Source organism: Pseudorasbora parva, chromosome 12 (assembly GCF_024679245.1).
Source record: "Pseudorasbora parva isolate DD20220531a chromosome 12, ASM2467924v1, whole genome shotgun sequence".
Lineage (NCBI taxonomy): Eukaryota > Metazoa > Chordata > Actinopteri > Cypriniformes > Gobionidae > Pseudorasbora > Pseudorasbora parva.
In genome coordinates this window covers 40,611,746-40,636,937 of record NC_090183.1, presented here as the reverse complement: position 1 = coordinate 40,636,937, position 25,192 = coordinate 40,611,746, and the positions used below count along the sequence as shown (strand labels likewise).

Here is a 25,192-nt window from a genome sequence, read left to right as displayed (position 1 = left end):
ACTTGACTCTGGCATTTCACTTTGCTGGATCTAATGTAAATGTCCTTCAAATGACAGTAGAGCCTGGTGGCATTTCCTAGCACACACATGAACAGAACCGAGAAAATGTCATCTTTTATTTTTGGCCTTTTATTCGCAAGAAATGCCACCCTCGGATGTCTCTTATGAGGATTTTGCTGCTAAACAACCCACCTCTGAAATTAGGTCCAAATGTGTACTGTTTCTATTTGATATTTTTGGAGCAAACACTCTCAAGCAGGCTTAAGCGCACAGAATTAACATTTTTATCTTGGTTTAGGGGTAAAAAAAAAAAAAGAAAAGAAAAAAAAAAGCATGCATGCATGAATTTGATTTCATTAAAACATTCTCATCACGTTGTTCCTAATCCATATCACTTCTGTGGAACACAAAGATAGATAGATAGATAGATAGATAGATAGATAGATAGATAGATAGATAGATAGATAGATAGATAGATAGATAGATAGATAGACAGATAGACAGACAGACAGACAGACAGACAGACAGACAGACAGACCGACCGACCGACCGACCGACCGACCGACCGACCGACCGACCGACCGACAGACAGACAGACAGACAGACAGACAGACAGACAGACAGACAGACAGACAGACAGACAGACAGACAGACAGATAGATAGATAGATAGATAGATAGATAGATAGATAGATAAATTAATGTATTAGGTCTTAATTATTAATAAACTATAATACTGATCTGCCAACATTGTCGCTATATGATAGAGGTAGGTAGGTAAGTAGGTAGGTAGGTAGGTAGGTAGACAGACAGACAGAAAGATAGATAGATAGTAATTTTTAATGTGTTTTTAAAGGGAAACACATCTCCTTACCCTATGATTAAAGATAAGCTTGAACATCCTGCAAAACATCTACTTTTGTCCTTAACTGAAGAAAGAAATTCATACAACTTTTGTACAATGTTAGGGTGAGTAAATGTGGACTGGGCTGAGAAACTGAAGGGTGAAAATAAAGCATTTTTGATACACTGCAGACAGTTTTCTTCAGAGACTGAATCTCATTGTACGTTCTGTGCACACTTTCCACCTCTGTCACCACCTCCCTTGTGAATAAAGCAATCTGTGACTACACTACGCTTGAATAACACACTAAATAACACAAGATTTCCTCTGGTATGATGTAATATGTCCTTGTTCTACTGAATTTGGCTAATACTGTACATTTCTCAGTGTTTTAAAACCATTTTCATAGCAAGTATGTTAAAGCATGTCATTTTTCATCGTTTAAAGCATTGCAAGTTGCCAAAAACCTTCCTTTTTACCACTTAACCCATCCAGTTTCCCAGTATCCAGGTGTAATCTATGAGAGTTTGGGCACTTGTTCTCAAAGGAATTTCTCAAATGCAGCCAGGGAATCCAATTTTATTATGGTCAATCTGAGGCTGTGTTTAGACAGACACAAAGTTTGCAGCAAAGGGGATTGTGGGTGTAGGATCTTCTCAGCAGAACTAGTTTACTGTCACTAATTGTGTTTGTTTTACTGGAAGGTACCACCCGGTTGCCCAGAGATGGGGAGGTTCCAGGAGTGGACTATAATTTCATCAGCGTGGGGGATTTTCGCATCCTGGAAGAGAGTGGATTACTTCTGGAGAGTGGAACATATGATGGTATGAAAGCCACTCTCTATACTGATATTCTTCATACAAACGTCCCAAAACATGAATGATACCTCATACCTCATATGATTTTTTTTATGTGGCTTGTTGAAAGGATGCTATTTATTTTTCAAGTCTACCCAATAGACGATATACAAGTGAAAAATCACATTGAAAGCAAGTATGTTTTTAATTTTTTTTTATTTACAAGAACCAAAGCACAAATTCTAAGCTTAACCTAAATATAATCACTATTCTTACGCTTCAACATTCCTGGAAATGCACATTTAGTGTTTACTTGACTGGAGTAAACCCTGTCACCAACACCTCTAGGCATTCATTTTGTCCAAAAAAAAATGTCATGACAGTGCAGCCTCCAAAACGTACTGTATGATGGATTTAGCCTCCAAATCTTACAGAAAGTGAGTCAGTTAGCACAGGTTTACACCATGCAAACAAGCTTTGCAGAGCTTGATGCAAACCTCAGAGCTTGCAGTAAATTCCTGAAAATGGCAGCCTGTTCCCTGCATTTGCACTTTCCGCAAAGAGTATAATATTATTTTTTCAACAAATGGCCAATGAAAGGAGCTGTATATATATATTGTAGGATTATTAGGAACACCTGTTCAATTTCTCATTAATGCCATTATCTACTCAACCAATCCCATGGCAGTTGCCTCAATGCTCAATGCCTCAATTTTGAGCGTGACATGGTTGTTGGTGCCAGACGGGCTGGTCTGAGTATTTCACAATCTGCTCAGTTATGGGATTTTCACGCACAACCATTTCTAGAGTTTACAAAGAATGGTGTGAAAAGAGAAAAACATCCAGAATGTGGCAGTCCTGTGGGCGAAAATGCTTTGTTGATGCTAGAGGTCAGAGGAGAATGGGCTGACAGAAGAGCAACTTTGACTGAAATAACTCGTTACAACCAAGGTATGCAGCAAAGCGTTTGTGAAGCCACAACACGCACAACCTTGAGGCGGATGGGCTACAACAGCAGAAGACCCCACCGGGTACCACTCATCTCCACTACACATAGGAAAAAGAGGCTACAATTTGCATGAGCTCACCAAAATTGGACCGCTGAAGACTGGAAAAATGCATGGTCTGATGAGTCTCAATTTCTGTTGAGACATTCAGATGGTAGAGTCAGAATTTGGCGTAAACAGAATAAGAACATGGATCCATCATGCCTTGTTACCACTGTGCAGGCTCGTGGTGGTGGTGTAATGGTGTGGGGAATGTTTTCTTGGCACACTTTAGGCCCCTTAGTGCCAATTGGGCATCATTTAAATGCCACGGCCTACCTGAGCATTGTTTCTGACCATGTCCATTCCTTTATGACCACCTTGTACCCATCCTCTGATGGCTACTTCCAGCAGGATAATGCACCATGTCACAAAGCTTGAATAACTTCATATTGGTTTCTTGAACATGACAATGAGTTCACTGCTAAAATGGCCCCACAGTCTCCAGATCTCAATAAAGCATCTTTGGGATGTGGTGGAACGGGAGCTTCGGGATTCATTAAATTGATCAAAACCAGTGACAGTAAAGACATTTATAATGTTATTCTATTAGTCAAAAAATCCTGATAAAAATTGAATCATGGTTTCCACCAAAATGTTAAGAAGCATATAACTGTTTTCAACATTAGTAAGAAATGTTTTTTAAGCACCAAATCAGCTTATTAGAATGATTTCTGGGGAATCAAGTGAAACTGACTGGAGTAATGATACTGAAAATGTATCACAGGAATAAATTACATTTTATAATATATGAAAAACCAAAAAAAGTGTTCTTTTAAATTGTAATATTTCATATTATTACTGGTTTCACTATATTCAAATAACTGCATGCCCTGGCTTTTTTTTCAAAGAACATTAAAAATCTTTTGAAAGATACTATATACAACTTATTTTTAGAGCACTTTCTTTTTCCTTCATTAATGAAAAGAAGACAAGCATGTGTTTGTCCTCCCCTCTGCAGTCTAGTAGGTTTAAATGTCTCTGTCCTGAGAGACAGATAGCATGCCAGGCGAGTGCATTCACTGTGGCCCCATGTCGACAGAGGGACCAGACTCATGCCAGGCAAAGCCTGCTGGGACAGGGAGCCATGCCAGTAAGAAATGCCCATATGTGTTCTGCTTTCCAAGAGGGAGACGTTATGATCCTAGGACACACACACACACACACACACACGCATGCATGCAAACACACGCATACTTTAATCCCAGCATACTGTTCCTTAAAGGAGTAGTTCACCCTTTATCACAATATGGTTTTACAACATATTTACTGGAGAGCAAAATGATATGGCGTGCAGCGTTATATAGATTTACAACATCAAATGTCTCTATGTGGTCATGCTTGAGCAGTAGCAAACAGATTTTAGCCTTTCTGATTCCCTCATTCCAGTAGTGTGGATACATTTACAACCCTCAAGGCAGCTTTTAATGTAATCCTGTCTAAGCAAGCTTGGTTGAATTAAGAGTTGATCCTGATCAATAAAGATTTAGCGCTCGTTGAAAGCATACAGACAGAAAATCTCAATGGGGGCGATCTGTAAACATGAATAGACCGAGGCGCAATTCACTGTACTGATTGCCTGTTGAGTCGCATATCAACACCATTTTTAGTCCATTAAATGGATAGATGTTCTCTGTTCACTTGGAATAATTCTGATTGAATGAAGAAAGATAATCCTGAGTCTCTATATATATAATCAAAAAGCTGGATTAAGACATTTAAGTCTATTTTTATAGCAGATAAGATGTTTGGTGACAATATTTACATTTAAAATGTTTAAATGTATATGCAAATAATGCAAAAATGCTTAAAATATTCCTAATGTTATTTATTCAAAGGATATTTTTCCTTTTGATTTATGGAGATGAACTATGATAATTATTTTACCAGTTTTGGTAAAATTCACTCAAATAAATAACACTTTAGTTGTTGTTGGTTTATTTATTTTGTGACAATTTTCTTTTCGTTTTTTACATTTGTCTAAATGAGCTTGCAGAATATTGGTATACATTTCATGCTTCTGTAGTCAAGACCTAAACGAGACCAAGACGAGTGTGTGTTGAGACCAAGACGAGTGTGTGTTGAGACCAAGACAAGATCAAGACTTTGAGGGGATCATTTATTTGATCAAGATTCAGCTAAATAAACTCTTTGTTTACTCAATAAACTTCTAATTTATTTCAATGCTTATTAAAAGTTAGTAAGGTAGTTTTTGTAGCATTTAAGTTTAAGTATTGTGAAAGATTAAAGGATCAGTTCACTTTAAACCAGTAAACCAAAAATATCTCAAGGGCAATTTCTGAAGGGGACACAAATAATAATGTAAATGTTCATTTTAAAGTGAACTACTCCTTTAAAGGTGCACTATGTAAGATTTATGCAGTAAAATATCCAAAAACCAGTCAAATGTTATATATTTTGTTCAGTTGATTACTTAACAATATCCCAAATTTTCCCAACTATTTGTAAATTTTGAGAAAATTGCTATTTTAACCAAAGAGCCGGGATGTCTGAGCATAGCGTCTGAGGGAGTCGCTTGTCAGTTGTGTAATATCTGCATTACCCTCGGTTTCCGGTTTTATTTGGCAGAAACGCTTTACTCTTAGCAGTGTGAACAAGTGTCACAGCAGCCGCAGAGTGAACGCACAGAGTAACGTCATAACATCATTTTAAACACATTTAAATGTATCTAATATGATAAACAGAGCTGCATTACCTCATAATCATGACCGGAAAAGTGGAAATGGCGCCAGCAACTGTGTCCTGTCATAATAAAAGTCCTGCTTCTTGCGAGGCGTGTGTTGCTCAACAATCGCTCCAGCGGCTGTGCTCCGCTCCCACAACACTCTGTCCTGCTCTGCTTCACACTACAGTAACATTAATAATCACATCCATGAACATGATTTCTGCCAGAGTCCTATCCCGATTTTATTTTCCATCGGTTGTCAGGGAAAACCACATGTCCCAAGATTCTTAGCTCAAACTTGGCGAACTATTGTTTTGAATAGGCGCCCTCTAGCAGATGGAAAAATTACATAATGTTGCTTTAAGGGTTGTAGAATAAGGTCATGCAGAATAATACATAATGTTCTTTATAAGTACTAATAAACAGCCAATATCCTACCTAGTAATATGAATGCTAATAATAAGCAACAAGTTAATCCTGAGAATTGAACCCTAAAATAACGGTAATTTTTTCTCTAAGCTGAATTACTTACTTTCAGCAGCAATTACTTTATAAAATCTTTATAATGTGCTGATTTGGTGTTCCAGAAACATTTCTTCTTATTATTAACGTTAAAAACAGGTTTGCTGCTTTATATTTCTGTGTAAACTGTGATAAACACTACTGTTCAGAAATGTGCTTGTCAATTCATGTCATATTAACAAAGTTTAACTGTGATTGGCTGATTTAAATGTTGTTACTGTCTAATTGTGCATATTTTCGCCATTATTATTAAGCTGCAAACTGGAATAAAATTTATTTTCCAATATATAATGTCTCTCTCAGTGAGACTATAGTCTTGGTAACATGCTGTTCTCACATGATGACGCACATAATGTATGACAAATGTTATGGTGGCAGCACAAAAACGTTCCTTACACTTTGGTACTGGATAGCAGGAGATCTCATTTATATAATGAAGAGAGACAAAGAGGGAAGGAGTGAATATTTATCACTGCATATTCATGAGAGGTGAGCGAAGTTGTCAACAGTAGTTAATTGCTTGTGAAAAAGCCTATTCCCACATGGTTTCAGTTTCTATTTGCTAATTAAACTCTTTAGAATTTACAATCTAAAAAGGAGAGGATTATTCTTTTGACTGATTACAAGGATTATATTTTACGTTGGCAAAAGATGAATATGTGACCTTTAAAAGCTTTTTTTTCTTAAACAGACACTAATGACTTCTAGGGGCAGCATATTTATTTTCAGGATGAAGGGAGCAAAGAAACAAAACAACAAATTTGGATAATTTAAATTAATCTGTTTATAATTGGTGAAGGTTGAACGGTTGATTTGAAAAGATGCCTTTCCATTGACTGAATCTAATCACACTGAGAGTGATTTCTTTAGTCTTACATAAAAAGGGAATAATGAAGCACCACCCTTCAATCCAAAGACGCACACACACACACACACACACACACACACACACACACACACACACACACACACACACACACATTGACATGTACCATCAAATTAGAAATTAATTTAAATGCATTATGCTGCTCCACTGATTGGCTGTACCATTGTTTCTGATGCATATTAATGAACTGAATTTTGCATGAGAAGATAGTGGGAAAAGTTTCATTACTGAATCCAGTGGTGAGTGTAATTACTTTCAAGGCACTACTGAATGGAAAGTATAACATTTCACACTGCATATTTGGATAGTCGACACCTAGATATTTTTGAGAAAGAAAGTGGAGGTAGCGATAAAAACGTAGATTACCGAATCAGCCGTTTCATCGAACTAAAGAGGTTTGTGGCTTGTTAAATTAAAGCTTATGTAGCAAAAACGTTACACAACCCTCACAAGTTTCATGATTTATTTAAAAATGTCATGAATCAAAATGAGTTCTTCATTTCTTCAGGTAACTTCTATGGCACTCCCAAACCTCCTGCGGAGCCCAACTTGGTTCAGCCTGACCTGGTCGATCAGGTTCTGTTTGAGGAGGATTATGGCTCCGAAGTCCAACGAAAGCGCACCACCTCTGTCAGTAAGATGGACCGCAAGGACAGCGTGGTCCCTGAGGAGGAAGAGGATGAGGAACGACCACAGCTCCCAAATGGTATCCCAGGTCAGTGGGTGGACTTTAATGTGTGTTTGTGTGTGCGTGCGTGCGTGCGTGCGTGCGTGCGTGCGTGCGTGCGTGCGTGCGTGCGTGTGTGTGTGCTTGTGTTAACCACAATCTGTATGACTGCAGAGACAGATCTCAGTTTGATATAGTTATTTTATGTCAAAACTTACAATATAAATAAAATATCTGAATTTATCAAAACTTCATTGGAAAATAAGATTAATCGCAAAGGCGATTGGTTATCAGGGAGCATGTCAAATGAAGACTGCTGATTTTGCCCTACAAGACAGAAGTCGTTAATATTCCTGAAATTTGTCTCAGACAGCAAATCTTTGCCAAACTTGCTGTGTGCTTGAGGCTTTAACCTGCAGTCTGCTTCACTCATGCGAATGATCAGTCGGAGGACTTATATGATCTCTCAGAGAAGAACCTTGTCCTTTACTCAAGGAGAACTCAGCACCGAGAGGCAAGCTTTGCTTAAAAAAGAGCCAAACCCTCTGCTCACATGCTCTCATTAGTTCACAGTATAACCTTATAATCCTTTTGAGATCAGCGGTTGTGCTTTCAAGGCTTGAAGCCTGAAATGTATGCTCTATTTGTATACTGCAGTACTTCAGAGTAGCATTTGGTAAGCAAGTCACATTGCTTCATAATGGCTTGCTTAATGCGTGAAGGATTCATGTCAGTGACCCTGGTGTTGATCTGCTTTAAACATAAATGAGCTGTTTAGATGTTTAAAGGGCTTTAGCTTTTAACACTTGCCTTTGACATTTACAGTGTAAGCCAAAAATGTCCCATGAAGGAACCAAGCTTATACCCTCAGTATTTTTTTGTTCTTTTTTTTTTGTGCCTTAAATTATGTTCTTATACTATTCTTACGCCATGCATATCTTCTTGCATATAAGCTGTGTGGAATATGCAGATGTATGTAAAACCATGGAAGTACCATGGTAATTGTATGGCATACTAAAAAATAAATAATTATTAAGTTAAATAAATACACACATTTTGGCAGCATTCATACATAAATACATACATACATACATACATACATATATACATACATACATACATACATACATACATACATACATACGACTTTGACTAGGGCCAAATTGTATTGGCAAGGTAACTGGGTCAGATTATCTCTTAAATGGGCTGTGAGAATTTACCAACAGTGGTCCGAGGAGAGATAATCCACAAACCAGCCACAGGCACTCAAGGCTCATCGATGCATGAGGGCAACGGAAGCTATCCCGTCTGGTCCGAGCCAACAGAAGGTCTACTGTGGCACAAGTCACACAAAATGTTGATGATGGTTATGGGAAGAATGTGTCACAACACACAATGCATCAGCCTCAGACTCAAAGTGCCTATGATGACCCCTGTCCACCGTCTAAAGCACCAATGAGCATGCGAGTGCTGGAACTGGACCTTTGAGCAGTTCAACTGGTCAAGAATTAGCCTCTTCCATTAGGATAATGCACTCATTGTTCAGGAATGGTTTAAAGAACATTATGAAGAGTTCAAGGTGTTGCCCTGGCCTCCAAATTGCCCAGATGCCAAACCAATTGAGTATCTGTGTGATGTGCTGGTCTGGAGCAACAAGTTCGATCCATGGTAGCTCCAACTCACAACCTACAGGACTTGAAGGATCTGCTGCTAACGTCTTGGTACCAGATACCACAGGACACCTTCATGGTTCTTGCAGTCTCGTGCCAAATTGTACTATGGTAATGCCAAAGTTTTGTGGACAAAACGTTAAAATATCACAGGAATACAAATTGTTCAGGCTACATGGTACATGATACAAATTATTACTGTATTTCCATCAAATACCATGGTACCTCTACATTACCCTTTTATACTCTTTCTGTTGATCTCTTAGCCTCCTTGACACAGCTGTTTTTTCTGATATTAATTAAAAGCTGTTGTGTTTGAATAGTCATGTTTGACTGCTGGGACGGGTGAGGTTTCCCTAGCCCCTGCATAAGCCAGTGAAGAGGGAATAGTTGTTGAATATTCGCTGAAGTAAGTAATCCTTTGGCTCATGTTAAAAGAGTCATTTAATGGGAAGTGTCCTTGCCACAGAATAGTGTCATATTTGCTTTAAAGGCTTCTGTCACTTCAAGTGTGTTTTGAAGAGAGGGAAAATGGCAGTGTATTAGTTATCATGCATGCACACACATACTTACTACTTTTACATACAAACACAGACTGCTGCTGTTACCAGGCATTTCTTTCTATGCGGTAACCTGGCTATGGTAGTGACGGAAATGGAATGCCGTTTTTGTTTTCGTAATGATTGTAACAATAGTTTTGAGATTGAGTTGTGTGGATAGCAGTAGATAGAATGCATTTATAAATAGACTATTTAGCATAAAATATGAGATAACATTGTTAAAGAGAAATATTAGAAATATTAATTGCAATTGCACTTGCAGTCATATTGCATACAATGAGCTAATAGAGTTTATATTTTGCAATAATGTAAGCAATCACAGCCGATTTTTTACTATATATTGATATATAATATATTACTTTACATGAGTATACTGTATGTATGCAGATAAAGTAGGATGTATACTATAACTTTCAATAAATTAATATATTTGACAATTTTCGATAGCATAATTCTCAGGCAGTTGAGATTTGCTGTATATTAGTAGCAAGAGGTTTACATTTATATATACACTCACCTAAAGAATGATTAGGGACACCTGTTCAATTTCTCATTAATGCAATTATCTAATCAACCAATCACTTGGCAGTTGCTACAATGCATTTAGAGATGTGGTCCGGGTCAAGACAATCTCCTGAACTCCAAACTGAATGTCAGAATGGGAAAGAAAGGAGATTTAAGCAATTTTGAGCGTGGCATGGTTGTTGGTGCCAGACGGGCTGGTCTGAGTATTTCACAATCTGCTCAGTTATGGGATTTTCATGCACAACCATTTCTAGGGTTTACAAAGAATGGTGCGAAAAGAGAAAAACATCCAGTATGCGGCAGTCCTGTGGGCGAAAATGCCTTGTTGATGCTAGAGGTCAGAGGAGAATGGGCCGACTGATTCAAGCTGATAGAAGAGCAACTTTGACTGAAATAACCACTCGTTACAACCGAGGTATGCAGCAAAGCATTTGTGAAGCCACAACACACACACAACCTTGAGGCGGATGGGCTACAACAGCAGAAGACCCCACCGGGTACCACTCATCTCCACTACAAATAGGAAAAAGAATCTACACTTTGCACGAGCTCACCAAAATTGGACAGTTGAAGACTGAAGACAAAAAAATAAATAACAATTTTAACCACACTTATTTTTGCACCACGGCACGTTTTTCAATGAATGAGTTTCGACTGACCGATTAACCTGGAACACCAACTAGCGCTCATGAGTCACGACAACAACAAACCATAGTTAACATGAACGAAGAAGCTGATGAGACCGCTTTGCTTGGCCCCGTGGATGGGAAATTTTGTTTTAAAAAACGAAAGGATGGAAGCGTCGACAAGAGCATGGTTGTGTGCAAGCTATACAACAAGTAATTTGCGTATCACTGCAGCACATCGAGCCTCAAATATCACAAATATGCTTTTGCTACACTTAATGGAAAAACACTGCACTGGTCTGCTGGACTGAAATAAATATGAAACAATATTTTGTTGATTAAGCTTATATATTCAGTCATTATTCAATGGTATACTAAAAATCCATGTGAAAAATGACTTCTCATTGTTCTCAGGTCAAATATTTATATGCAATTAAAATGCGATTAATTTCGATTAATTAATTACAAAGCCTCTAATTAATACGATTATTTTTTTAATCGAGTCCCGGCCCTAGTATTTATATATTACCCATCATTTGTGAGTGTATTTCAGCCATGGCATGTAACACTTGGCGGGTTGAATTTAATTGTAGTCTTCTCAAAATAAATAACCAATCACACGCGATTCTGTTGAGTTTATGAATGCAATGTCATATAATCAGAGGCTTTCAGATTAGTCATTACTGAAACGCCTGGGGTTTGTTCTCTCACTCACTGAAATCTGCACTCTCCTCATGAACAACAGAGATGTAGCCTATGTGCAATCTAGGAGATTCATTCATCATACAGTGACTGATTCTTTTTGTTCCATTTCAGCAGCAAAAATATTTTTAAACAAAAATCACAGCAGGACCATAGCACATCTAAGTAGCATAAAGTTGGCTTGATGTTGGACGTTTGATATTCGCAAATGTATGGGCCGTCTTTAAAGTTACATACAATATTGATTGGGGGGGGGGGGGGGGGGGGGTAAACGGTTGTCTTTCAAACTCCCTCTGCACGCGATAGGATAGCGCTACACCAACCGGAGCAACGACGGTGAAGGGGAGCACGCTGACTGATTAAACATTCGCCGTATCCGGTCGGCTAAACTCCGAACCATAGACTGTAAACACATCTTCCCTTTTTAAGAATGACTTCAGTGCCGCTCTTTGTTCTTTTCTCAGAGGAAAGCTTAACTCCAAGTCTTCCGGAGGCGCGGGCAGAGCTGATTCGAAAGACCGCCGCCGTTCGCCAGTTTCTGTGTTTACTAGAAGACTGTGTTACTAGAAGCACGCAAACGCAATTCGGCCGTCGTCATTATGGCCCCGCCCGCCGACTCTATAGCCTACCTACACGATTGTGATTGGGCCGTCCAGATTCTGAGGAATACAGCTCAGATAGGAATTGAGAGTTGCTAGACCACACTTGCGGGCAAATTAAATTTGCTGCCGCTAGGGTGCGTCTAGATTTCTAGGCTACATGGTTCTACCTAGAATTTTAATAGAATAACTTCAGTCATAAAACCAACTATAAAGTGTTCATCTGGGTGTCAGATATTTTTTAGGTTTTTTATATATTTAATCAACACATCCTCACACCCAACTCGTCACATATGGACGCTTGACCAGGACCCCTTGTCGTCACTTTTCAACGAACTGGGCGTACCTTTATCGTCAATTTTCGACGCGCTGGGTGCTCCATTCATTTCAATGAGAAAGAGGATGTGTTGATTTAATAAAATCAACTTTCAGACAATGTATGGTGTTTCCCTGTCTAGATTAAAGAGCTTTACACACAGCCTTATCATAGCTAAATAGGCCAATTGATGACCTGTCATGTTATGCATTTCATGTAGACTTGATTTGGGTGTTTACATTGATCATTTACATACAGACAACAACATATTTCCCAACAACAACATGTTGGCCAGTGACTAGTAACTTTGGAAAACCACTAGCCACAGTGGCTGGTGAGCAATTAAAGTTAATGTCGAGATCTTGTTGCCAGATACCACAGCATACCTTCAGGGGTCTAGTAGAGTCCATGCTTCGACAGGTCAGGGCTGTTTTGGCAGCAAATGGAGGCCAACACAATATTAAGACATAATGTTCTGCCTGATCAGTGTATATATACATCAAATATGATACAAAAATGTAAACTCATACAATATTTATATATAATAATTTGTCTTAATGATAATTAAATGTAATTAAATTCTGGCTATATTTTTCTGCTCTGTAGTATGTACCTGAAACAGGAAAAGATCTTGCTTGCACACCACCCTACTTTGACATGCAAATGGTTCACCTGCCTTCGTTTTGCATTATTATACTTTTAATCTTCTTTCCTTCTATAGAGAGGACAGAGGAGTGGAGGAAAGCTGTGCCCAGCTACACTCAGTCCAGTGGTGGAGGCAGTGCAGGTGGCAGTGGGACACTGGAGCTCCGCACCTGGAGTTCTTTACCCAGAGACGACAGCCTGGAGCCCCTGCCGTACAACTGGGAAATGGCCTACACAGAGACGGGCATGGTCTACTTCATAGAGTGAGTGTGTGGCCATAAGAGGAGAGATTCAGCCTTTTATTAACTGTATGAGGTCTGTTATTGGGGGTCGTCTTCTGGTTCACTGTGTTCATAAATAATAAGGCCTGTTCATAGCACTGAGAATATGAATGTACAGCATTAGCAGAGAGTTGTCTCATCACATTAATTTACACGAATTTCAGTAATAATTTTTACTTTTTATAAAAAATATATTTTATATTATTTATAAAATGTATTTATACATTGTATAAATAATATATAATATGTATAATATCCATTAGAGTCCTCATTTTAGGTACTTTGAACCTTGAACCAAATGTCTGTCTACCCTTCTGTCTAACTGAATGTATACTTTGAAGTGTTTTTTTTTTTTACTGTTGTCACATTGCTTAATGCCGTCTGATCTGACACACTGTATATCACAGGAAATAGTTTTCTGTGTTTATGATTGTATTCACACCACTGAATATCATATTCATATGGGATTTGATGCACTATACACAATACCGCAGGATATTCTTCTGTTTGTTTTTATGTTTTGTTTTGCATTACAAAATGCCACTGTAGTATTGCTGCAGAGTGTTTTCATTTTTTATTGCTGGAGGCTTTTAAAGTAATATTTTAATGCAGTAGTAGTGTGCAAAGACATAGTATGCAAATTGTATATTTATACAAAGATTTTATTTACTGGTTTTAAATTTGCTGCCCAATATTCCCTTTTTTAAGCAGCAATATTTGTTAGCAGGCATCGCGTTTTCCACCTCCATAGCGCTGATGTCAGATTCTATTCAGGTCAAATCGCAAACTCCATCAACATAGTATTCCAATTTCTATTTTCACAAACGGCATGCTTTATCACTTTCTCTCCCCGTCTTGCAGATATCTGATGTTTTTCTCACTTTTTCTCAAAGTAGTGTTGCTTTTAAAAGTCAAGAGCAGAGCTGTCAAAACAGAATAAATATAGCTTGCAGTGTGGCCTAGATGCTCTTTAAAGAACAGAGTCAAAGTTCTGTTCCTGTCTGTGCATTTGGGGTTGCAACCATAAATATTTAAGTGGTTCCAAACATTTTCCAGTTCAGCTTATTAGACTCGTAACTATGGATCATTGAAAATCTCACCCTCTTTGACCTGCGAAGACTTTGTAATGTGGCTTTCTTTGGCTTATCAAATTAGTCCAAAACTGAAGTTAATGCAATGGAAAAAATGAACCTAAATAATAAAATAATTGATAAAACACACTAATTATTCTGTTCGTGACAACGAATTAACTAATTATGGCAGCATACTTTTAAAAGTAAAGTATTTCTGCTGTTTCACTTCAATAATGTAACTCATTTGCGTCAGTGAACATTCAGTCCAACTGCTAGCGATTAGTCAGTTCATTAAGGTTCATTAGCTGAAAGTAGCAGCCTAGTTTATTTTAATGAAATAAGAACCAAACAACAGCCTTGCAAAATTATAGTGAGTTGGGGTAGTTTGCAATTTTAGTTTGACTCTTGTGAGATTCTGGACTAAATACATTACATTTACATTTAATCATTTAGCAGACGCTTTTATCCAAAGCGACTTACAAATGAGGAGAGCAATAGAAGCAATCAGACCAACAAGGGGTAACAGCATGACGTGCTGTAGCAAGCCTCAGTTAGTAGCACGGTACACACAGGTGTTTTTTTTTTCTATAAATATATTTTTAAAAACCTGAATAGAATAGGTAAGTGCTAGGCTTATTGGTCAGGTGCTGCTGGAAAATATGCAGTCTTTTATACAGGTCTTTTATCTTATAATGTATTCTTTTTTCATAGCCACAACACAAAGTCAACTACGTGGTTGGACCCTCGCCTGGTCAAAAAAGCAAAGCCCCCTGAAAAGTGTGAGGATGGAGGTGAATCATCGCATCTACACATTTATACATGAAGCTGTAAACAAACTCCTGTATTACAGATACAGTGCATGCATATGCAAATAGAAATTCAATTGCATTCAATCAGATGTGTGCACCCTTCCACATATTCACGCCGGCACACATAGCAGAAGGGCATGATTGCATAACCTCATCTGAAAGCATTCACTTCCTCTTGCCTTTTTACATACACACATAAGCACACATGATGTCTAACAAAACGTAGCCGCTCTTTTAAGCGAGTTTTATAGCTCGAGCTAGAGTCCTGTGCTATATGCTCACTGGTGCACAATACTTTTCTTAGTGTGTGTGTGAAGCTCTCTGTAGCGTGAACAGCTATTTTTTCGTCCTCGTTAGTTCATTTGGGCATAATGTACGTACAGCAGAGGGGATACACACACACACACACACACACACACACACACACACACACATACATACACACACTCATCCATTTAAAACATGCAATCTTTTGAACTCTCACATATTATAGTATAGTCCATACTCAAAATATATATTTATTTCTTTATTTATATATTTATTTATGCCAAGCAACTATATGAAACCATAAAAGTGTCTGTGTGCTTTGAGTCATTTATTTATTTATTAAATTTTTTTGTTTTAAAAATCTAATTTATTGAAATATATTGACACATTATTAAGCACTATAGGTTGTTTTGCCTGTTTAGTGCAGCATTATATATATTATATTTTATATATATATATATATTATATATATATATATATATATATATATATATATATATATATATATATATATTTTTTTTTTTTTTTTTTTTTTTTTTTTTTCAAAAATGCCAAATAGATCTTAAATATCCTATAGATATTCTCTATTATTAAATAACTATATTAAGAATACACATTATATATTTAATGCATAATTAAGTTAAAATGAAAAAATTCTAGTTGGAAAAAGTTATGTAATAAAATAGTGATATACTGCATTAAATGCTATGGTCATAAAATGCTGCGGAAATGTTGTATGTTGTAAACAAATAACTATTTACTAATTGAATTATAATTTCAATACTCAATCAATACAATTCATTACAATACTCTCTGAAAATCAGTCATTTATTTGTTTATTTTTATGATTAATCCATATATAATGTCAGTCATAATTATGACAATAATTGTCCTAATTGAGCTTATGACCATTTCACACACTCTGTCTTAGCCTGAGATCAACCAGGCTACAGAAATGTCATCATGTAAACGCTGCAGCTTTGTTAGGATTCCTCTGAAAGGTCAGAGTATTGTTACATTCAAAAGATCAAGGCAATGTGATTCTTCATGATAGACCACTTTAACAGATTTGCATTTAAACACAATGCTCTCATTCCTCCATCACCAGAACTTCCGTATGGATGGGAGGAGATTGATGACCCGCAGTACGGCACATACTACGTTGAGTGAGTGTTATTCTATTCGTTTTTTATGCTTATTAAAGTATAGGCTAGCGATATACTTACAGACTTTCTCTTGTCCTCCTCAGTCACGTAAACCAGAGAACCCAGTTCGAAAATCCGGTTCTAGAGGCCAAGAGGAAACTCGGTTTGGACACTGCAGTTGCAACCCAGACCCAACAGAGGGCAGCACCTCCTCCAGGTATAAACACACACCTCCCTGTCTGTGCATTTTAACTGAGTTTACGGGTCTAAAGGAAACAGCAAAGACATTCAGCATGTTAGAATTTCAGCCCGGAGACAAACACTCGGGCTCCTCGCTGTGTGAATGATTGTGTATGTGAGGGGAAGAGGACAGAAAGATGAGATTAAAGAACAGTGAGTCATCTGACATTCTCAATATGATGAATTAAAGATTCTTCCATTACACTGGATGCATTATAGATGTGTTTGAGCATGTGCGTATATGAGAGAGTGAAAAAAAAAACCTGAGGAAGAGAGAGTGCTGTTTTAGGGGGAATGGATGGGGGTATAAATGTTATAGAGATGGCTTTGCAGCACATCACAGGCTGCATTAACATAAAAGAGAACATTAGCATCCATCACGCATTCACATTGCCTCTCTTTGATCAGGCCCTCTCTAAAACACGTCTTTACTTCTTCACATTCATTCTGAAGTTCTGGAAACAGTTACTACTGTCCATTTGGGCCAGTAAATCCATATCTACTGAAGTGAACTGTAGTTATTGAAGCAGAGATGACAGGAACGAGGGGAAAAAGGATGACACATGAGTCTGAGGGCTTTGATTGGATGGAGTCCAGCGTAAAATAGTCCATCTATTCAGTCTTTAGGGGTTGAAGGACAAAGGGAAAAATCACAGTTTCTTTTGCTTTACTGAAATGCTCAGTTACCATGGCAGTGATGAGACAAGTTTCATTGCATTTGATAAGAAATCAAGTGCCATCTATAGACACATGACGCTGGAGCTTTCTCAACACCTAACGCTTCTTGACTTTCTCAGTTTGTGTAAAACCACTTGGGGTTCAGAGTATTTATTTTTTCCCCACATTAATTTCACACGTCTAGTACAATTATGTGGTTATGTTTGAATGGAAGTGAAAAGAATGGAAGTGAAATGTGACAACATGCCCCAGGTGGGATAAATTGTAACATACTCAAATGACAGCTTAAAATGTTACCTGATAATCACAAAATAATATACAAGTAAAACTAAAATATTTTGTCAATAATATACAATTCTTAACTTATTAAAATAAGATAATGGCATTTTTTAATCATTAAAAATACAAACTTAAGTCAGAAATGTACTTTTGCTATCGTCAAATAAATGTTCAGTGGTATCTTACAAATATTTTTTTACATTTTGGCAATTTCTTTTGCTGTATATAGTGTTGATATGGCAACTAGTACTTACATTAAGTTTTGTCATCCTGGCATGTGTGGAAAGTTTTAAACAAACCCATTAGGTTGTGCCCCGCTCACCCCTACTCACCAACATGATTTTAGTGCATTTACTCAGCAAGGATACATTAACTTGATTACAGATAACAAAAACAACGGTTTCCACAAAAAATATTAAGGAGTACGAAAAAATAAATGTTTCTTGAGCAGCAAATCAGCATATTAGAATGATTTCTGAAGGATCATGTGGCATGTTTGCCTCACAGGAATTTTAAAATATATTAAAGTTGAAAACAGTTATTTTAAATTGTAATAATATTTCACAGTATTGAGGTTTTTACTGTATTTTTTAACAAATAAATTTAGTTTTAGCGAGCATAAAATACTTCTTTAAAAAACAAAAAGTATTAAGCTCATCACGTGGATAAGCCAGTCTGTGATTGGTTCCTGCAAAAGTGTAACAGAAGCAGTAGAAATGAATGTACGGGTTTCCAGACTAAGCTGCAGAGCGAAATCAAATCGGCGGCAGATCAGGCTGGGTTTACCCAGTCTACATAAATATAATAACATTAATTAATTTATTATATATATTTTTTATAATATATTTTCATAATTTATATAAATTATATATATGATAAATATATAATGATAAAGCTAAACTAAAAAGTGGAACAAATCACCAACAGTTGGTTGCATTAACAATAGGTGGCAGTAATCGACAATTCAAGTTACTTCATCTCTTTCAACAGCACTTCCCCCCCACCCCCATGAGTGCACATCCTGACATGTCAAACTGTTGCAGACACACACAAGATTCCTCTGACTTTGAGGATTTCTGGCACAATTTTTAAACCCATTTACCATCATCATTTCCCCTCTTTTCTCTACTCAGCCCTGTCAAAATGGCAAAATCAATGTGTTCCTCCCTGTAATAGAGATTCTCAGCTGTCGTTACAGCACATGCAATCAAAGCACACATGCACATTCTCTCGTGGCATACGGGCACAATGCATGTAACAGGCACTCAACAGAGGATTCTTTTAGCTCGGTGTGATTCTTCTTTTATTGTTCAGCCATATAATAGCTTATTAAAACCGCTTTCTGTGAGAGTACAGTTTCAATCTTTCCTGAAAGGAAGTACAAAAATGTGAGTCAGCACATTCATGGGGGTAAAACAAACAGTTCCCCCTATAACTTTCACTTACAGCAGTGGAACATTAGCTGGAAATGTCCACACCCTAGTGATGAGAGTTTATAAAGGTTGTCCAATATTGAGGATGTAAGTGTTTTCACTCCCTCTGTCCTTCTGGGAACTCAAAGAATGGCGTTATATTAGAAGAGAATGTAAGGTTGAGCCGCTAATGATAAATGTTCTCGTCTACGCTGTCAAAGAGAGAGTTGTTAATGGTTATGTTTACTACGCCAGATGTGTGGAATGATTTGCTATTTTAATTACATGTCAGTCATACATAGGACATTCCTCCGCAAAATAATGATGGTTTCATGTAATGTCCATGGACTCCATTCCTCCATTTGGTAAATAATTACAATGCTTCAAGGGAATGTTTAATCTATCAATCTATCTATCTATCTATCTATCTATCTATCTATCTATCTATCTATCTATCTATCTATCTATCTATCTATCTATCTATCTATCTATCTATCTATCTATCTATCTATCTGTCTGTCTGTCTGTCTGTCTGTCTGTCTGTCTGTCTGTCTGTCTGTCTGTCTGTCTGTCTGTCTGTCTGTCTGTCTGTCTGTCTGTCTGTCTGTCTGTCTGTCTGTCTGTCTGTCTGTCTGTCTGTCTGTCTGTCTGTCTATCTATCTATGTCTGTCTGTCTGTCTGCACATGAAGCAGCACCATTTTGTGATATTGCATAAGAAACTGCTAGATGGTATCACCAAGATGTGTATTAGTTCTAAAAATGCACAAAAAACATATTTGTTGAAGTGAGGCAGATAAAAAAAAATGTATCTGATAAAATACTGAATAAAATACTATGAAAACAAGCTAAATCCCTCGATATGCAACAAAAATCCCACATGTCTTTGCCTCAACAGTGGATGTGATTGGATAACTGGACTAACCAGTGGCATATTTCAGTGCACAGCATCTCAAATCTTTGTTTGATCATTCTGAAATGCCTAAGCCAAAGTCTGTCATCAAAATGATTTTTGGTTTATTTTCCTCCCAGAAGCCTCTCACATGATTGCATTCCTCAAACGCCATAAAACCATTTGTATTAGTTTTTTTTTTTTTCAGTAAGTGATGACTTTGTTTTCTTGAACACATGGAATGGAAACGGTGCTTTATTCGCAAATGTTTTATGCGATATTCCAGTTTTGGATGGAAGAGACTGCATTCATAAATCTCCATTTGAACATTTGAGGATCTTTTTAATTAATTGTAAACATAAGTATATCAATAAGTTAATCAAACAAACTGTCCTCTACCTAATTACGTTTTAATTTAGATTAAATTTTATATTCATTGTATTGTGTCTTTAATTACATTTAATTAAAACAAAATCTACTTATGAACTACAGTATTTAGACATGTCCCACATTTTAGTTACAGCTAAAAAAATTAAAAAAGTCATTTGACGTTCTGAGTTTAATGGCTGACCTTTTCTTAAATTAGACAGCTCTTTTATTTTTGTTCAAAAAGATAACACATTATTGTGTTGCATGACTTTCACACTATGGATCTGTCATACATTTTGATAACATGTTTATCAGCAAGCGTTTCATGTGTAGTGGTTGGTGCTTGTATATATTACACACATCTACTGTATCAAATGTCTAGTTATGTACAGTTTTGTCTTCGTGCATATTTTATGTGGAGTCAATCATCACAGATGTTCTTTGTCTCTGTAGGTGGAGCGGCGGGTACGCCCGGATTCACGCGGGACCCAACCCAGCTGAAGGGGGAGCTGTATCACACGGCTCTCAGGAAGAGCCAGCAGGGGTTTGGCTTCACCATCATTGGTGGAGACCGACCTGATGAGTTCCTGCAGGTCAAGAACGTTCTCTCTGATGGCCCCGCCGCACAGGACAACAAGATGGCCTCTGGTGAGTGATGCCTAGTTTGGTACAAGGTGTTTAGGGAAACATCCACAATTCACATTATGAATGATTAGAAAGTCGGTATTAGAAAGTGGCTTGATTATAATAGTTAAGCTGGGATAGGAGAAGGATGTTAAAGGTCCCATGGCATGAATTTTGTTATTATTTTATAATGTTTCCTGAGGTGTACTTATTGTTAGCATGGTTTTTTAATTATTTAGAAATAAAAGGCATTTTTTCTATACTGATATTAGCCCTCTGGCTTGAATGCTCTGTTCAAGGGGCGTGTCTGCTGTGAGACTTCAGTGAAAACACCCACTGTTGTGATTGGCTGACATCTTTGCATTTGAAATGAGATTGTGGTTGAGGGGGCGTGGTTTAGTGAGGCGCGAGCAGCAGCAGCTGCAGCACTGCCAGTCCAGAGAGAGACGGAGAGCTGGGGTATTAAACGATTTAGAAAAAAAGTCTGTGTGAACTTAAATGATTAGCTACACATCAGAACTCACTGATCCCAGATCAGGCATTAATGAACACTGTTACTCACCGTTTGGCAGTGCTGTTGAATATGGTAAAGCCTGTGCTGCTGACATCGACTGATAAACTGAATCCATTCTCGACTAATTCTCTGGGTGGGCAAAGCATGAAGTCATAACAGGAGAATTCTAGATCAGCCCGTCTGAGCTCTCATTTTCTCAAAGGCAGAGAAAAACTTGGTTTACACCGATCAAAATTTCTAGCCACTTGGGGACAATATTCAGGCTAGCGGAACTCATATTAATGTTGAAAAACCTCATAAAATTAAAATGTCAAGCCATGGGACCTTTAACAATAAAGAGCTACATAGTTTACCTTCAATGATGGCTTTGTTTACTCACCTTCGTATTGCTCAAAACCCATATAGAGATAATAAGTTTGATATTTTTGAAGAATCTTTTTTCTAATTATCAATTTGAATGCTTCAACTTCCCCTGTTCCCGCCTTCCTGGGTTTTGGCACCATTGTCACAATTACAATCCAGAGAGCTGTTATCTAGAGAACACTTGTTGATCATTAAGTCAGTAAGTGAACAAAATAAAAATCTGATCCATGAATTGGATCAGAAACTAATTTAAAAGAATGATTCATTCTCTAATCCCATTAAAAATTTTTTTTTTAATATTCCACCAAGTCACTTTTTATAGCTTATCAGATGCATTTTGGAAAATTCTTCAAAGATTCATTGAGAAATATACAGGTTTGGGACAACATAGGGGTGAATAAATAATGAAAGAATTTTCAATTTTATCCAATTTCAATTTCTTTTATCCATTAATTTTCTTCCACTTTGTAATGATTATGTTCTTCAGATCTTTCTTTACTCATTATCATTCTCAAATTTCCTCTCTTCTAATCCAAGGTGATGTTATTGTGGAAATCAACGGCAAACTTGTCTTAGGCAAGACGCATGCTGACGTGGTCCACATGTTCCAGTGCATCCCAATTAACCAGTACGTGGACATGGTCCTCTGTCACGGATACTCGCTCCCTCCTGACGTGGACGCGGACGGCGAGGACCTACCTCCTCCCCCTCCACCTCCGACAGGAGAGATCGTAACCGCCGTACCCCTCATCAATGGACAGCCGCTGCTGGTCAAAGGTGATGCCCTTCACGGCTCCTCCCAAGAGCTTCACTATTTAACAACAGACGCCAGCGGGCGGCCGGTGGTCGCTGCGCTTCCCGGAGGCAGCATCAGTGCCAACGATAGGCCCGAGACGGGGATGCTGCAACCGGAGCTGGTGAGCGTTCCAATCGTGAAGGGGCCCGGAGGATTTGGCTTTGCCATTGCAGACTGTCCGCTGGGGCAGAAGGTGAAAATGATCCTGGATGAGCAGTGGTGCCGAGGACTGCTGAAAGGAGATGTGATAAAGGAGATTAACAGGCAGAATGTGCAAACGCTGAGCCACGCGCAGGTGGTGGATATACTGAAGGACCTCCCTGTGGGGAGCGAGGTGAATCTGTTGGTGTTGAGAGGAGGTAAGAGAGCGGGAGGGTATATGGGACATCCCACTGATCCGTTAAATTCATAAACATGGACTATGCAAGCAGAAGAAGCCAAAAGTTTACACTGATTCCCACTATGGTGGCAATACTGAGAATAAAATGTGCATTATGATGTGCATTCCAACACGAAACACAGCCTCTTGTAAAATCCAGCTACAATCCTTTGCATAATCCTCTTGCAGCTTGAAACACTAGGTTTGATTCCCAGGGAATTCATGTTTATTTGTGATGCACTTTACACAATACGGATCGTTTCAAACAGCTTTACAGAAAATCCATGTTTTAGTGATCCTTTGCCCTTAATGACCAGGGAGTCATGCATTAAATCACAAAATTCATACATGGACAGAATACATGATTGGTTGCAATAGATGTCGCTTTGGATAAAAGTATCTGCCAAATGCATAAATGTAAATGGTCTTGTGTAGAGTATGTTTTAGGAATTTGGGCAGTTATAGAGTTTAGTTTAGTGTGGCCTTAGTAGGCATATGGTGAGCAATGACAGTTTCAGATGGTCTGGTTGTCCTTCAAGAAACCTTGAAAGTGCACTTTTAATGCTTATTTCAAACTAAATCTTTCATTTGCTCTCCATTACACACACACACACACACACACACTCTCTCTCTCTCTCTCTCAAAAGGCATTAGTAAAAACCCTGCTGAAAAGACTAACTTTAACAAGCATGAAGTGAATATAAATGTGAACATTAATAAAAGAGTCAAACTTGTGATACTTCTTTAAACTTTCAGACAAGCCATCTTTCAATATGACTTTTTTTCAAGTAAAATTCTGTATCATGTTTACTACTTTAAATTTAGTCAAATATCAGGAATTGAAAAAAATTATAATTACTTCCCAATTCTTAGAAAGAGTAAACTGCAAAAAGTCACTTTCTTACACCCTGCTCAGACGGGACTAGTTTTTTAAACAACGTCGGAGTTGTCTGTCATTTCATGTACTGATGGGTGGGAGTGTGTTTCTATGGGCGTTAAAGAAGGCCATCCGCTGTGCTTGTGTGCATCACATGGCATACATCACATCGCATGCATCTTTTAGTGAAGTTCCTAAACGTAATTTAGGGAGTAGAGAGCCCATCTAATCTTCCAATCAACAGCCAGATTTTATAAATGGCTGCTTGCCTCTCCTTAGTCTCAGATGTTCTAGCATCTCACCACCTCCCCAAACTTCACCTTTATCTTAGGCACATTGCCCTACATAATCATATCCTATATTTAGTCACTGTGGGGTATATCAGAGCTCGAGTTGAAGCTGCTGCACAGAGCCCCTCATCAGTGGACAGCAAGCCAAATAAGCTTAACCTAATATCTTAAGATTATATGGGCAAACCAACTTGTTAAATGTATTATTTGTTGATACCATTTAAAAAATGACTTGCATAAACTTGCATAAATGAGCAGATACATTTAGACAAGTATCTGACTCTTACCTGACAGGTACTCTTACCTGGCAGGTTCCACGATCTGGCTCTGTTTATTAAGTGTATAATGTTATTTTTTTTCCATTGGATATCATCCATACTGAAACAAAAGGAAAGCATGCCAAAGGTTGGTGCACAAACGATAGCTCAGGTTGGTAAAAAAACAACAACAAAAACCCTGCATGTGAAGCATTAGGACAATACAACATCATCAATCACAGACATTCACATTCAGGCGGGATTACTTGCGCAGATTTGGGAGATTCGGACCGGATTCAAATCTCAAAATACATCTGTCGGACAAAAAAATTCTCTAACATCTCCAGGAAAACTAGGGCTTTGCTCAGAACTGTTTTTTCAGCAAATATATTCAATATACATTTATATGAGATGCATATGAACTGTATATGTTATGGATGTAAGTTTTTTTACAAGAGAAATACATCACAATTATTGTGATTTGTGTGTTTTTAACAAATACAATTTAAAACATCTACCAAAGGGAATGACAAATCTACTTATTTTCTCTTTAAATTGA

General features: G+C 37.7%; 1 protein-coding gene across 3 annotated transcripts in view; it reads left to right on the top strand.

Moving 5' to 3' along the window:
* The window catches only part of LOC137094540 (novel protein similar to human membrane-associated guanylate kinase-related (MAGI-3) (MAGI-3)), a 152,814-nt gene that overhangs the window by 107,756 nt on the left and 19,866 nt on the right, over positions 1–25,192 (top strand). For all 3 annotated transcript variants that reach the window (XM_067460312.1, XM_067460310.1, XM_067460309.1), the window contains exons 3-10: positions 1,548–1,667; positions 7,289–7,495; positions 13,167–13,353; positions 15,156–15,235; positions 16,629–16,686; positions 16,770–16,882; positions 20,987–21,181; positions 22,572–23,189. In XM_067460312.1, the coding sequence (XP_067316413.1) occupies positions 1,548–1,667; positions 7,289–7,495; positions 13,167–13,353; positions 15,156–15,235; positions 16,629–16,686; positions 16,770–16,882; positions 20,987–21,181; positions 22,572–23,189 (1,578 nt within the window). The remainder of the gene's footprint in view (positions 1–1,547; positions 1,668–7,288; positions 7,496–13,166; positions 13,354–15,155; positions 15,236–16,628; positions 16,687–16,769; positions 16,883–20,986; positions 21,182–22,571; positions 23,190–25,192) is intronic.